General features: G+C 51.6%; 2 protein-coding genes across 2 annotated transcripts; both read left to right on the forward strand.

Moving 5' to 3' along the window:
* Positions 1 to 7,117: 7,117 nt before the first annotated feature.
* On the forward strand, positions 7,118 to 9,328 carry COCSUDRAFT_62234 (hypothetical protein; the record flags this gene model as incomplete). The annotated part of the gene is made up of 7 exons (XM_005649313.1): positions 7,118 to 7,159; positions 7,341 to 7,424; positions 7,696 to 7,749; positions 8,015 to 8,100; positions 8,346 to 8,469; positions 8,719 to 8,795; positions 9,124 to 9,328. 7 exons carry the CDS (start codon positions 7,118 to 7,120, stop codon positions 9,326 to 9,328), a joined length of 672 nt encoding a protein of 223 aa, XP_005649370.1.
* An 804-nt stretch (positions 9,329 to 10,132) lies between these two features.
* COCSUDRAFT_65542 (UDP-Glycosyltransferase/glycogen phosphorylase) lies at positions 10,133 to 14,962 on the forward strand (the record flags this gene model as incomplete). Its single annotated transcript, XM_005649314.1, has 13 exons — positions 10,133 to 10,346; positions 10,660 to 10,724; positions 10,884 to 11,034; positions 11,217 to 11,267; positions 11,544 to 11,708; positions 12,019 to 12,110; positions 12,378 to 12,546; positions 12,864 to 12,930; positions 13,179 to 13,309; positions 13,511 to 13,600; positions 13,815 to 13,895; positions 14,222 to 14,378; positions 14,664 to 14,962. Exons 1-13 carry the CDS (start codon positions 10,173 to 10,175, stop codon positions 14,960 to 14,962), a joined length of 1,692 nt encoding a protein of 563 aa, XP_005649371.1. The 5' UTR covers positions 10,133 to 10,172.
* Positions 14,963 to 15,075: the final 113 nt, after the last annotated feature.

Raw genomic sequence — 15,075 nt, forward strand, 5'->3', positions numbered from 1 at the left:
AGACTACGGTATTCCTAGTAGGCCTAGGCCTACTTCTAGGAGTAACACTAGTGCTAGTGCATAAGGTCATGACTAATAGTCACTCACCAGTTGGCATGTGCATGCACACATCATGATGATAACAGACGATTATCATTGTTATGCATAACAATCTCATGAGCATTATCATATTGCTCGGATCTGGTTTGTTTTGAATAAATGTGTTGCGGTCCAATTTTGAGTGGCTCGTGTTGGAGATGTTGAGGGGTGAGTTGAGGGTGAGGTGATCCCGTTCAAGGTCTGAGCGGCGGTTGGCGCCGGGGGGCATCATCATCACTTTGACTAGTCCGGGGATCCCCTGGAGTCCGCTGCCGGGTCCCATGCAGTGCATACATGCATGCAGCGCGTCTGAAAGCTTTTTTAAGACGCGCATCACCCTGATTGTCTGGGTATTGTGCACAACCACGGACCAGGGTCATGCATGCAAATGCGCTTCATCTCAACTGCTCCGTCTGGCGCACTTGACATCACCCTTCAAATCTGCTTACGAAATTGGATTTGACGTCATCAGCGGCGAGCGAGCGGCTGCTCCCTCCTTCTCCTTCCTCGATCAGCGCATTGCTTTTTCTGTTCAGATGTTCGGGGAGAAGTCCTGAGATTATCAGGAATCATGGACATGAGATGGTTGGGCCTGACCTGCCTGTGGTTGTTAGTGGCAGTGCCGCATGGGCACTGCGCGAGGGTGCTGTCCATCGTGCTTCCGGGACCACAGAGCCACCTCTTTGGAATGAAGAAGGTTGCAGAAGCGGTTGCAGCTCGTGGACACACAGTGAAGGTTTGTATTCGAAATTGCTTGGAAGTGTACATAGCAGGATGGCCCTCCACCACCACAGCCTTTGAAGCCCATCGGAGTATCCTGTGGCAGCACTGCCCCAATTAAGATTCTGTTCATTGGAAAGTCTACAAGTCTAGGATATGCAATCAAATACCAACTCCCAACGTTGCGGCTGATTTTATGATGTCTGGATTTCTTACACTGCTTGATGTGCCATTTTTGCTCGCAGTTTCTTGCTCTCGATACCGATGCTGCAAAGCTGCAGCCGACCAACATTCCAATTTCCACGTACAGTCTCCCGCCAAGGGGTGAAGGCGCATTGGATGCGGCATCGCTGAAGTTGACTGGGCCCCAGACGTTCCTGCAGAGCATCTCCCAGATCATGGAAATCTTTGAGACTGCGTGCAACAGCCTCCTCTCGAATGAGACCCTCATGGCGGACATAAGGGTAAGATTATTTTCCATTTGTCCTTGGGTGTGCTCAGACCAGGCAGAGGCTGGCCAGTGCCCACACGTTCTTGCATCTGGGCATGTGATACCGGATGACTGCGAAGCGTCCAGACGTTAGGCAGATGCATCAGAGACAAGTAATTGTGCGGTAATGTAAGCACAGGCGCTTGGTGCTAGAGCATCCGTATCTCTTACCTTTTTGTTGCATGCATGCAGGAGCACAAAGCAGAGCTCATGCTGGCGGAAACAATGAGCCCCTGCACCCAGGTAATTAACCCCCTGTCACACCTGCTTTATCGACTGCCTGATGCCGTGCTATCTTGTTGCAACAATATGCCAGGCTTGCTTGTTTACGCAGCATACTCACACAATCACATGCAACACCCGACTACCGCACTCAGCCATGCGCACATGCCTAGCCTGCACTTACAAAGTCAACAGATCTAGCAGTTTCCTTGCCCACTGTTCCGATATTCAGGCACTGCAGGGCAATAGAGAGGCCACAGCGCAGCTGGCAGCTGAGTTTTCGTTTGAATGTGGAACAGGTGCTGGCGTCTAGATTGGACGTGCCATTTGTCAACTTCTGGCTGGCGGCGCCGATAGAGCCCTTTGCCACTTCACTGTGGCGCGGCAGCAATCGCAATGCATTCACCCCCAACCCTCTCGCATATTTCCCCCAGATGGAGACTGACATCCAGACACAGCACATGGTGCGGTCCACTCCACAAATTTATACAAGTCACTCCTTACTCAGAGGGAGAAATGTTTTACAGCGTTGTCTTAAAAAGCAGAGGCCTCTTGCTGCAGGGAGGGGTTCAAAGTGAAGTTCCTGCTTTTGTGTGCTTCTGTGCTCGTATTACGCATCAGAGACAGGGTGCTGCAGTTGTATTGTGGGATGCAGGCATCAGGCTTGCATTGCCGTGCATGTCTGCCTGACGCAGCCTGGGTTGAGGGGTCTTTGGTTGCTCAATCTGAGGGACTGATGGCATTTTGTGGCTGTGCAGAGCTTCGTGCAGCGGGTGCAGAACTTTATCAAGTACTGGCGCTTCCAGGTCGATGACTACTTGGTAGTGCGGCCGCTCGTCCACAAGTTCTTGTGAGTCCCCCCTTTTTACGTAAAATCTTGTCTGCCTCCATCTGCAAGGTTCCCAAAAAAATATCTTGCTATCAGAGGAATGGAGCGTCTTTCAGGCAGACAACGACTCGGCATCCTTCCTGCTATCACACTCCAAAAGAAAGTGACATAGGGACCATTTCTGGCATCGGACTTGTGCTATTAGATGTGCTATGAGGCTATGGTGAGGATATGACTGACTAGTCAATCTGGCGCTGATGTGGCGCATGCAGCCGGAAGTTTGGCGTGGATGTGGACGCGCCAAGGGAACGCTGTCGTCTGACGATGACACTGTGCATAGCGGATTTTGCGATCGAGTGGCTCCGGCCGATGACGCCAAATTTCAAGCTGGTCGGGCCGCTGCTGCCCGAGCCTGCCCGGCCGCTGCCCAAAGATCTCGAGGTGGGCAGCCTCCTCTTCTGGCTGCAACTATTTGATTTCGGGTTCAAAAGAGTGCCTATGCTGGCTTGCATGTTCTGCCTGAATCCGGACGGCCGGTGCCTGCCGACCTGAACTTTGCACAGAGCTGGTATCTCCTAAATCTCCTTATTGAGATTTTGTGTTTGTATGATTTTCTGCATGTGTGCAAAAGCCAATGTCAGCCATGCGGTTTGCAGCGCACCTGCAGCACCTGTGACGGCATTTGTGGTGCTGACCGTTGGAGATGTGATTGTCACAGCATTGGATGCAATGTTTTGAGGCATCTAAGTCAGCATCTGAAGCATACTGGCATGATCAGGCGTTCATGGAGGGAGCAGGCGACAATGGAGTGCTGCTTGTCGCCATGGGCACTGTGGCAACTCTTGGTGCGCTCCTCCCAATTTGCCTCTGTCCATCCATTCCAAGCCTGACTTGTTCCTCTCTGTCCCGCTGCTAGCAGCTCGGGAAATTTTCAACAGGGCAATCAGAGGCATCACTGCCGATCCCAAAACTGCTGGTAGACTTTCAGCTGACTGTGCTTGTGTACCAAATGGAGAGCCACTGCTGAATCCTTGAGCTATGAAAGATTGAAGGAAACATGTTTTTGCGCGAAACAGGGCTGAAGGAGAGGCAGGCGATGGCGGCTGCGTTCGCAAAGTTGCCGGTGCGTGTGCTGTGGCGGCTGTCCAAGTCTGAGGTGCCAGATGAGTCAGCCATCGCAGACCTGCACCTGGGCAACAACACAAAGGTGTGATGCTTGTGCCTGCACCCTCGAAATGTCTTGCACCATCTGGCCATGTGGTGCGGACTGAATTTCTACATAGTGCACTGTCCCCTTGATCTTTCATTGCTGCTTGTTGCCAGGCCCACGACCTGCAAGTATCCTGCTGTTGACATATCACCAGTAGAAAAAATATTTACCATCTGTAGCTAAAATTGCTGAAATCTGCATGCTTGACAGGTGGCGACGTGGCTGCCCCAGAATGATGTGCTGGGCCACCCCCGTACAAAGGCGTTCCTGTCACACTGCGGTGTGAATGGACTTTACGAGGTAAAAAGAGCATGACCCTTGTCACTGATACCTTATAAGACACTTTAATACTCAACAACTGTTTCAATGCGCGCCACCTGGCTCACCTGTGCCTCTGCCATTTTCTGGAGAAAGTTGTCTTGATATGCAGAGGATCCTAAGTGCCCATTTGCGAATGTTCTGCAGGCGGCGTACCACGGCGTTCCCATTGTGGCGCTGCCCTTCTTTGCCGACCAGCCGGCAAACGCCGACAAGGCAGTCGCGCGGGTGCGCCAACTTTACAGACATCTTTTGCATGTCTGGTATCAAATGCTGCGCCGTGCGATCCACACAGCGATCATCTGCTGTGCTGTACATTCCCTGCTTTAGCCATGCATGGGCTTGTGTCTTTTGGCTCCTCTGCCGTCAAACACAGTTCTTAGATCTGATATTTCTCTTGTTCATGAGCCCTGATAATCAAGCATGCAACTGACTAATCGTGATGCAATGCTGGCCGCAGGGCTTTGCGTTGCGGGTGAGTCATGCTGACATCGGCACCGATCGCTTCCCCAAAACCATCAGGCGCGTGCTGACAGAGCCCAGCTTTGCGGCGGCTGCCGAGAAGCTGTCGGTGAAGCTGCGCGCGCGGCCGCGGACGCCCACTCAGGAAGCCGCCGGTGAGTCACTGTCTTCACTTGTGGTGTTGTTCTCTGCACAGGGTAGGACTGTATAAATAGTAATGCTGTGCATGCAGTCCGCACCTTGCAGTCCAATCATGAAATGGGCCTGCCATAAAGCAGCCAATGCAATGCTGATCTTGCCTGAGCGATGCTTGTCTGCACAATTAAGACCAAGTAGCAGTAAGAGACTGTTTAGCAATTCTGCTGTTTATTGTCAACATTTTTAGTCCAACGAACTTGATTTTTCATATCTTCAGAAGAGTCGGCATATAAGGTGTCACATGATGCGCGCAGACTGGGTGGAGCATGTGCTGGCCACGGGCGGAGAGGCGTACCTCCGCACTCCCGACGAGGACCTGCCACACTTTGTGCGCTTGTCGCTGGACGTCTGGGCCGTTGCTTTGGGCGCGATTGCTCTTGTGCTCTGTGCAGCGGTCAAGCTCTTGCAGCTGCTGTGCTGCGGCCTTACAGCTTCAAACGGCAGCAAGCAGAAGGCAGCCTGAGTATTTTTTTTCTATCGGAAGGTGCAGCACAGTAGCGAGAGTTACACAGGCCGCTAGTAGCGCCGGGCACTGCATGCAGGCACATCGGGCTGCATGGTAGGCAGGAATGAGATACTGTAGAAGAAGCTTCAGTATTTTTTGGGTGGATCTAACAGCTGTTCATGGATAGATGCATGACTGTTAGACACAACCTTTGCTGTTGTAATATGCAGGTTGCCCTGGTTTCTTTTCTACACGCAAAGAGTTAGGGAGAGGATACTCGCAGCACTATACAGGGCCTGAACTTTGGGCAGCGGACAATAATAACTGCCACTTCTTCTGTTAAACAGAAACTGCAGCTGCGCCTTATGTGCCGCGCAGCCAAGTCACTTTTTTTACATGATTTCTGGAGAGGAGCCCGACTTTCGAACTAACGCTTTGGCTTGTTTGAGGGCCAGGCAGGGCAATACGAGAGAGACTATGTCTTGCCAGCCAACATAGGGTTCAGTCAATCTCCACACATTGATTTCTTCCATGGCAGGGCAGTCGATGGACCGAAGAGATCTACTGGGTTGATGGTGAGATGCTGGGCGAGGTGAGTGCTGCTGGCACAAGGAATCTTTTTCCTGCCTGCCGCAGCGGCGCATGCCGGGGATGCCTGCAAAAGGCTGAATTTCTGCCGCGCCTGGTCCCTTAGGCAAAGGCTTCAGTACTCTCTTTATCGTTTTTCATTTTTACACGTTTTCCAGTCCTTGAGGACTAGGTATGTCAAGCAACACCTGGATTATTGCTCTCCAGTCTTTTCGATTCCTGCACTTCCTCCACCACTCACGTGGATGCCCAAGAGCATCAAGGTCATCTCTCACAGTGCCCTCTGGTGCCTTAAAATCCCATGAGCAGACGTTCCTGGCATTCGCTGGCATGTGCTCTGTGCGTGTGCCGTCAGGGAGACAGCGCAAGTGCTTCAACTGGGGTGAGAAGAGGAACTGAACTTGAGGGGATCCTGGAGCTCAGGAATGCATGAATGCCATTGCTCCAATCGTGCTGCAACTTTATCCTCCTGGTGTCATGTATGTGCTTTTAGAAATGATCATGGTGTTGGGCCTGTGATGCTGCCCAAGCGTACTGTATTCCTGCTTAGAACAGCATGCTATATCTTTGCAAATGGCTTTGGAGTGCACTAGGATCCACTGTGTGAGTGTTGCCACGTGGCCATGCACAGTAGCACACCTTGTCAGTGGAACATTTGCTTAGCTAAGACAATCCAGGAATGCTGGCAAATTTGTATGCAATTTTGGTGATCCAATAATGTATGGTGCTCCCGGGCCAGGCTGCAGCTGCAGTCTGCCTGCAAGGAATTAAAAAGCGGTTAACCCGAACTTTGGATAATGTATGATCATAGCTACGCTGCATAGAACGGTTGTCAGCAGCTTCATTGACCTTCAGGCCATTAAACTAACGTTGAAGGCGCACGGCATGGCATGTGCATGCACATATGTGCATGCGGCCCTCCATTGTACAAATACGAACACGTGCAAAAGCAGCGCTGGAATATTGTAAACTGCTCAGAATGTTCTAGCTGGACAGAAAGCGCTCTAGCTGCACGTTGCAATAAGAAAAAAATATTTCAGCCAATGGGAATGAGGTTTGTGCTTGGTGCTTTGACCATTTGAAACCTAGGATAAAATCCCCTAAAACAAGGGTGTGTATCGTGTTAAAACCCTGCTTTTACGTAGTGAATGCAAATGCTCCACCAAATTTACGTTTGGAGCAGACTTAAGGGCGGGTGGCCTTGCTGCCCTCCCCCAAAGTCCAAAAATCGCTCAGTTTTGTGAACCTTGCTCAAAGAGAGTTTCTGCGAATCACAATGGCTTGCACCACGGAATCTGCTGCAGTCGACCAGTCCATCGACAGCAAAAGGCGCGTGGAACCGATTCGTTTGCTACCTTACTGCACTATTTTCTTATTTTTTCTTCTGCGTTTTTATCTCAATTGTGTTACACCTCTTCCTCTACTTGTTTGTTTGGTAAAGGCAACAGATGCTGCAGGGATGCGGATCCTCCGCAAGAGGCAGTCCTTTTGCCGAGAGTTGAACATCTACCAATACCCCATCCAAACTGGTCGCCAGAAAGTGGAGAAAAGCAGTCTATGCCGTACAAAGACCAGCCATTCAGGACACTTGATCCTGCGGTAAGCCTGCTGTCAACCCTGATCACGTCAGCAGCAAGTGTGCACCTGTAAATGGCACGTCCTATCTCCTCCAATTCTGATGTTCAATTGATGTGTGGCATTGCATCCTGGCAGGACATGCAGGGTGTGCTGGATACAAGACTCCCGTCTGCTCATCAATCGTTGTCACCGGTTACTGCAGGTGTGGAGACACAAGCTTTACCCCTTCGTCGTCACAGCTGTGGTGCCACGACCGATTGCACTGCTCTCCACCGTCAGCAAAGAGGTACTGATAACCTTCTTGGGCAGGGCACGGTACAACAGTGTTTGACCAACATGGAGCTAGATGAAGCCTGCCTGCTCTACTCTTTCGCACCTGTCATCCTTTTTTATCCACCATAGCCACGGTACCGTTTTGTACTTCACTTCGAGCTGCGACCCACTACCTCCAAAATTAGTGTTTGCAGGTTGACAGCGGTCTGTTAAACACCGAAGCAGCTGGCCACCTGCCAAACAATCCACTGCGAATTTATCATAAATTTTATCTTTGTCTGCAGGGCGTCAGCAATTTGGCCCCCTACTCCTTCTTCAACATCATGTCCTGTGACCCGGTGAGCACTGCACATCATGAACCCAACGAAATTAATTGCCCTCAGTGATGGACAGTGAAATGTGATGGAGCTTCATCCATTCCCTGCTGCACAGCACCTTTTGAGGAGGATCAGCAGCAGCATTGTGATTCTGTGTGCAGCTTGCATGTGATGGGATTGACCTCTGTAGGTTAAGAGGTGCCTCGTAGCAGACCACTTCAACCACTTGTTGTCAGCTTTTTTGGCCTGCACTACCAGAGCATTGACTTTTTTTCTTGCTGCGCAGCCATACGTGTGCATTGGAGCCATGACCACCAGGGGGCGGCCCGGGGATGGAACGAAGGACTCACAGCAGAACATCACCGAGACAGGGTCAGCCTTCTTTCAGCCCCTTGCTGCAGCCATTTATGTATGGATACTCTGTCATGTACGCAGATGAAACAAGCCTGATGTGCCACCGTGAGAGCTCTGCTTGAGTGACGTTTTTAAAATGCAGATGAGCGCTCTATCCTGTCAAGTGAAGATGCTGCAACTAGGACAGACAAGGACCTAATGCCATGCCACATTACAGAAGGTGGTACCTGCAAACAGCTCACGGTCTGATTGCATGTGTGCAGGGAGTTTGTGGTCAATGTTATCAGCCACTGGATGCTGGAAGCAGCCAACGTGACCTGCGGTGACTATGAGCACAACGAAAGCGAGTGGGAGGCTGCAAACCTGACCCCCATGCCCTCTGTAAAGGTGAGCACAATCCCACTTGATGCATAAATCATGTCACTTCATATGATGTGGATCCCTGGCCCCAAATAATTAATTTTTTGGGTTTTAATTCTTTGGGTCCTTACACACACAGGACAGTGCAGAGCAATCACATCAGACCGGCCTTGCCCAATCAAGATATACTGTATCGTCAGATGATGGTGATAAGGCATATTATGTCACGGTATGTCATTTTATGTCACATCTGAGAGTCTGCACTGCCATGCACAGGTGAAGCCGCCTCGAGTTGCAGAGTCAGCGGTGCATTTGGAGTGCGTGCTGAGACACCAATACCCCATCATCAACAAGTGAGCATTCTTATGCTCGTGCATTCTCTCTGATGCGCGTACAGGGTGCACCATGTTAAGCTCATGGATATATCGCACCCATGAGACAGTATGCATCAAGGAATTGTCAAGACGGGTAGATGGATGTACCTCTGAGAATGCCATGAATCCTTGCCTTGCGTTCGGCAATTTGAGAAAACCAGTTCTACAGCGCAGCTTTCTTTATCAAGACAGAAGCCATGTTTGTGAGCTCACGTCAGCAGGGTAGAGAGCAACAGATACAGCTTTGCTCACCCCAGTTCATTCGTGCATGCAGATTTTGACAGTCCTGTGTGTTTTTTGCAAGCAGGGAGGGCAAGACGCATGCCACCATCCTGATCGGGGAGGTCATAATGATGCATGCCAGCGAGGGGGTAATGGGGGAAGATGACAAGGGGAGACCCTGCATTGAGACAGAGCAGCTAGCGCCCATCAGCCGCCTGGGAAACCCGCGATATGGCCTCACAGTGGCGACCATTGACATGGAAATGGCAAAGCACGAGACACTCACGTGAGCCGTCTGATAGCTGCGAAGCGCGCGCAGTGGACTCGAATTTGAATTTGAGACGGACAGATGAGGCGAACTGGACGTCCTATGCTGGATGTGTCTGCGTCTGTCAGCTGCAAGCGCTGCGGACTGAGACTTTTCTTAGGTGATCCAATCTGGACTCTGTCTTGAGAATATCATAGTATCATTATTTCTTGTATTAGTAGACACGGAAAGTTAGGCAGTAGTGACCGCCTAATTTCCAGCCTGGCTTCATCCAGGGCAGGAGATGTTTCCTGAAATCGTTTAGCTAGATTGACCAGAGGTGCCATTGGGGTTAATTACCATACAGCTGAACATTGTCAGCTGATGCCAGTGATTGCTGGAAGGGTGCATTGCCTCTAAATCCAGTGCAATGAGTAGATCTTGGCTCCAATCAATGAGTTTGGTTGAAAGGCGATGAGAGATGACCCGCTTTGAATTCAGGCTGGGATGACCGCATTTCTAGCACTTCAGTCAGATCTTATCATGATCAGCTCGCCCATTAATGGGCAATATTGCAGCGCTGGATGCCATGTAGACCCACTGTCTGACTTTCTTCTGATGCCCCTCGTGGAGGATAGTATTAATCTTTCAATGATATGATGCGAAGGAGCCAAAAGCTTCAAGTGATCACAACAGCTGCTTCAGAGGCTTCTCATCTCACCTCATTGCGCGTGAAGACACCTGATGGGGAACCCTTAGGCATGCTTTTTGCGTCACGGAGGTGCCTCACGTCATGTCGGACGGAACCTTCTTTCCTTTCCTTTTTGTTCCGTCAAGACAGAATTATCAATTCATGAGAAATCTGGTAATAGAAGAAGACTGGTAAAATGGTCGATATGGCTATGAGGAGGGCAATCCTGGCCTGCTTGTGTCTGTCGATTGTAGTCCGGCATGCGCAGTGTGGGACCGTCTTGTCTGTGCTGATGCCAGGCCCGCTCAGCCACCTCTTTAACATGAAAAAGATTGCAGAAGCGGTCGCTGCTCGAGGGCACACAGTAAAGGTGAGCTCCTTTGCTACCGCCTCCTCGCTGCCCTTTCGGAAGGAGCTGATATGGTAGCCGTACCAGTAGAGACATGAAGTGCCCCTTTCGGGTTTCTAAGGAATATTTTACTCTTTCAGGGAGCGAAAATTGGTTCTGGATTCAATTACAGAGGCTTTCCCTATTCTGAAGCCTCGATCAGGGATCCAATTGAAGTACTGACTCATGTCGGAGATAGGGGGCCATGTCATTGAATCGGCAGCTTTGTGGCCATCAACTGCGTGGTCATACATTAAATTTCAGTAGCTGACAATGCGATTCTTTCTGCCTGCAGTTCCTTGTGCTCGACAACAACGCCCACGCGCTGCAGCCGACGGACGTCCCGGTGCTCACTTACAGGTGCGCTTCCATGATCCTACCGGCGTTGCGATCCCTGCAAAGAAGATTGACAGAGCTCACGAATGCTGGGTGCCCCTTCAGCAAGTGCGCTTTGCCTCTTCAAGGTTCGCCACCTTCTCCATCTTCAATCCCGCTGACTCGAGTGCTGTTCCTGTGCAGCATTCCTGTCGTCAAAGGACCGTTCGATCCAGCCGCAATGAAGGTCAAGGGCGCCCAGAACTTCGTCCAGACCGTGGCAGACATTACCAGGGTCTTTGTGAGCGGCTGCGATGGCATCCTGTCCAATGACACCCTCATGGCTCAGCTGAAGGTGACGGTTGCTCATCTGTCTCGTCCCTGTGGGCCCTGATACCAATGCATTGACGCAGAAAGGTCCTTCAAAGATATTTGCTGCACTTCACAAGGCGTTAGACTGGTTCCACAGCAGTGCTGGATTCAGAGTTCAATGCTCACAAAGGAGTTGGTTGGAATTGTTTCTGTTGTGCCTTCCAGGACTACAACCCAGAGCTGCTGCTGGCAGAGACTCTCAGCCCCTGCGCACAGGTGACCCTCCACCTCATTCCTGCATGGGGAATTCCCACCTGCTTAGCCCATGCTTGCATGCATGCAACAGATCTCTGCACTGCATCCCTCTGTGCCATGCTTTTCCCAAGGCACCTGCTTTTCAACATTCTCCTGCAGCCTCACTCCTGTTCCCTACGACAACTCCCACAGTCAACTTCTGCACACTGCTGTTGGTTTGTTGCCTGGGTATCATGGCCCTGGCTGTGCATGAAAGAGACATCGCTGAGCAAATGGCGGTGCTGTGCATGCATGCAGGTCCTGGCGTCCAAGCTGGACGTTCCCTTTGTGAACTTCCAGATGTACGCCCCGATCGAGTCAGTCCAGACCTCTGCCTGGCGCGGCAGCAACCGCAACGCATTCACCCCCAACCCTCTCGCGTACTTCCCCCAAAAGGACAGCGGCATTGAGACCCAGCACATGGTGCGCGCATAAAATTTTCCCTTGAAATAAGTACTTTACTATAATTAGCAATCTTGTGGTGCACATAGATGAGCACAATGTTGCTGTGAAAAAATTTCACTGACAAGCCAGCCATTTCCTCTCATCTCTGGCGCTCGCTCTGCCTTGATGTCTGCATTTCTGCTTCTCCGTTTCGGCACTTCTACGGCACCAAAGCTGCCCAGGCTTGCCTTGCCTCAACGGCCATGAATCTTGCTCTCTCGTGTTATGGAATCTTTGAAGTGCAGAATAGGGCAGTTCAGTGCTTGATTGGGCGCTGCTGTGCGCGCAGAGCTTCCCGCAAAGGCTGCACAACTTCGTCGCCTATTGGAAGTTCCATGCTGGCGATTACTGGCATGTGCGGCCCATCGTGCGGAGCGCTTTGTGAGCCCCTCAAGTCCTTAGTCACAATCTTGCATGCCCTCCTATCATGCTGTCGGGCCCTTGTCATGACTCTTGCATTGGGGACCCAAAATCTGGGTACCTTGATCTTATCTGGCCTCTCATCAATTGCAGCTGAGCAGAGCGACGCTGCCGCATGTTTCTAGCAAATATCAAAGCTTAAATCATGCAAGCCTCGCATGTGCAGCTCTGGTTGTGTCGCTTTGCTGAGTCAGCAGTGCTGATGTGGCGCTGATGTGGCGCATGCAGCCGGCGATTTGGCGTGGATCCGGACGCGCCGAAGGAACGCCGTCGGATGGTCATGACGATGTGCATTGCGGATTTTGCCATAGAATGGCTGCGGCCGCTGCCGCCAAGCTACAAGCTGATCGGAGCCGTGCTGCCCGAGCCTGCCCAGCCACTGCCCGCCGATCTCGAGGTGGGCAGGCTCCTGTTTTGTCTGCATGCAATTTTAAGAACTTTGCATCTGACCTGGGATACATGTGAATATTGCCCAAGGCTACCCCGGCCAGTGCCCGCTGACCTGAAATTGCGCAGGATTCAAGTGCCAGGAAATTGTTGGTCTGAGTTGCTGTCACCGGCGTACGATCTGCTCTGGCATATCCAAAGCTTGGTCAGCAGGCCTGCTTCCCGTAACAGGATCCACTTGAAGGGTGCTGGCTGTGCAGGCCTGGCAGCCCTTCTTTGTGTCCCTTCAATGAAATGACTGACAGTCTCTGGGGTGGACAATTTCAGGAGTTCATGGAGGGTGCAGGGGATGACGGCGTGCTGCTCGTTGCCATGGGCACAATAGCAACACTGGGTGCGAAGCTGAATCCAAAACCTGAGTTTCATTGGACCTCAATTTCCGGCCAAGTGCGCCATGTCCTTCAATTTGTCACCCGTCATCCGGATCTGCAGCTTCTCACGGCTGGCACGATGTAATGTTTCTCTCTCTCTCTCTCTCTCTCTCTCTCTCAGATCACGCAGCGATTGAGCTGAGAGTCGCTGCGGAGGTGCTAATGCAGGTTCTATTTGCATCTAAAAGATGGCGTGTGTGAATTTGCGCAGGGAAAGCCGAGCAGCGCGCGATGGCGGCTGCGTTCGCAAAGTTGCCGGTGCGTGTGCTGTGGCGGCTGTCCAAGTCTGAGGTGCCAGATGAGTCAGCCATCGCAGAGCTCAAGCTGGGCAACAACACAAAGGTGAGAAGTCTATCATGCTAATGCAGCTGAACATTGAGAACTGATTCTGGCAGGGCCCGTGTATAATTGTGCTTTTCACCGTCAATCCATGTGACAAGGGTTCATTTCCTTAGGACTTAATTTTTAGCGCAATCAATCCCTAATCGTATGCATGGGTAGCAGGCCAATCCAAAATATAATCTTTCACTGTGCCTGTGCCAGGTGGCGACGTGGCTGCCTCAGAACGATGTGCTGGGCCACCCCCGCACGAAGGCGTTCCTGTCACACTGCGGTGTGAATGGACTTTACGAGGTGCGCTGACTGCCACCCGCCAATTCAAGTTCTGGATTTCCACCACTGCCACATAGGGCAATGAGGAATGTACAACAGTCGCCTTGTCTATCTGACAGCTGGACCTGCCTTCCAAGCATGCATCAGACGGCCCTAAAAATGGTTGCATATACGAGCTGCTTCTGATCCTGTATTAGTGAGGATATCACTGAGGGATCTCTTGTGCGTGTCTCAGGCGGCGTATCATGGCGTGCCAATTATTGCGCTGCCCTTCTTAGCAGAGCAACGTGAGAATGCCGACAAGGCCGTGGGGCGGGTGCGCCCTCTGGCGATCAGCCTACTTCATTGGAATCAGTGCTTGTGTATTTTTGCTATTCTCTACCGCTCTTGCGCAAGCCTATTAGAGCTCCTTTGCTTGCCTTCATGTTTGTGGGTCACACACAACTGCCTGGCTAGTTCTCTAGGTCTGTTGCCATGCGGTTCTGGCTGCTGCACGTTACCAAAACACAGCAGAGTCTTGCCATTCAGGACTTGCAGACACCGTACCAAGCAAGCTGCAGCGAGCTTGCAAAGCAGGTTTTGCTGCACTGCTGGCTGGGAATCAGTCATACATGACCGAAGGATGTGCTGCTGTGCATGCAGGGCCTGGCGCTGCGATTGAACCACGAGGATTTACTGACGGGGCAGTTCTCACACACCATCACGCGCGTGCTGACGGAGCGAAGCTTCAAGGAAGTCGCCGAGAAGCTGTCTGTGAAGCTGCGCGCGCGGCCGCGGACGCCCACCCAGGAAGCTGCCGGTGAGTCATCCTGCATCGCTGTTCATGTCATCACTTTGTTGTCAAAGCACCACTATTCATGTAATACTACACTAGTGCTGCAGATTTCAAAAGAGACTGACCGTTGACGCCTTACTGATTATGGAGCGTTTGCATCTCTAAGCCTGGGGCATGCATGCATTTGGAAGTCCCAGGTGGTGGGAGGGTTGGTCAGAAAACAGATGCAATGCCGCCACTGCAAGTGTCTCCTTGATAATGCCAATCAAGTTCAGGAGTGACATGAAAAGCCTTTTGCTGTACATGCAGACTGGATAGAGCATGCGCTGGCCACGCACGGGGAGGCGTACCTCCAGACACCGGATCAGGACCTGTCGCTGTTTGTGCGCCTGTCCCTGGACGTCTGGGCTGCATGCTTAGTCGTCATAGCGTTAGTCATCCTCGTCGCGGCTAAACTGGCGCGCCTGGCGTGCGCCAAACTTGACGACGCGCTGATTCACCGCGTCAGCATTGCTAATAGCAAGGGGGGTGCAGCTTCCTACAGCAGCCTGCCGCACACCGATGGCGCAGAAACAGTCATCAACGGTGCCCATGTGCAGTCGTCTTAGGCTGCAGCAAGAAGGTGTGTCTTTTAAGTGGGTCCAATCGCCCAGCAGCAATCCTTAACGCAGATCTGCAGGCTTCCTAGGCCGTAGCAACAAAGGCAAGTGCCTCAGAAACG

This window comes from Coccomyxa subellipsoidea, assembly GCF_000258705.1.
Source record: "Coccomyxa subellipsoidea C-169, whole genome shotgun sequence".
Taxonomy (NCBI): domain Eukaryota; kingdom Viridiplantae; phylum Chlorophyta; class Trebouxiophyceae; family Coccomyxaceae; genus Coccomyxa; species Coccomyxa subellipsoidea.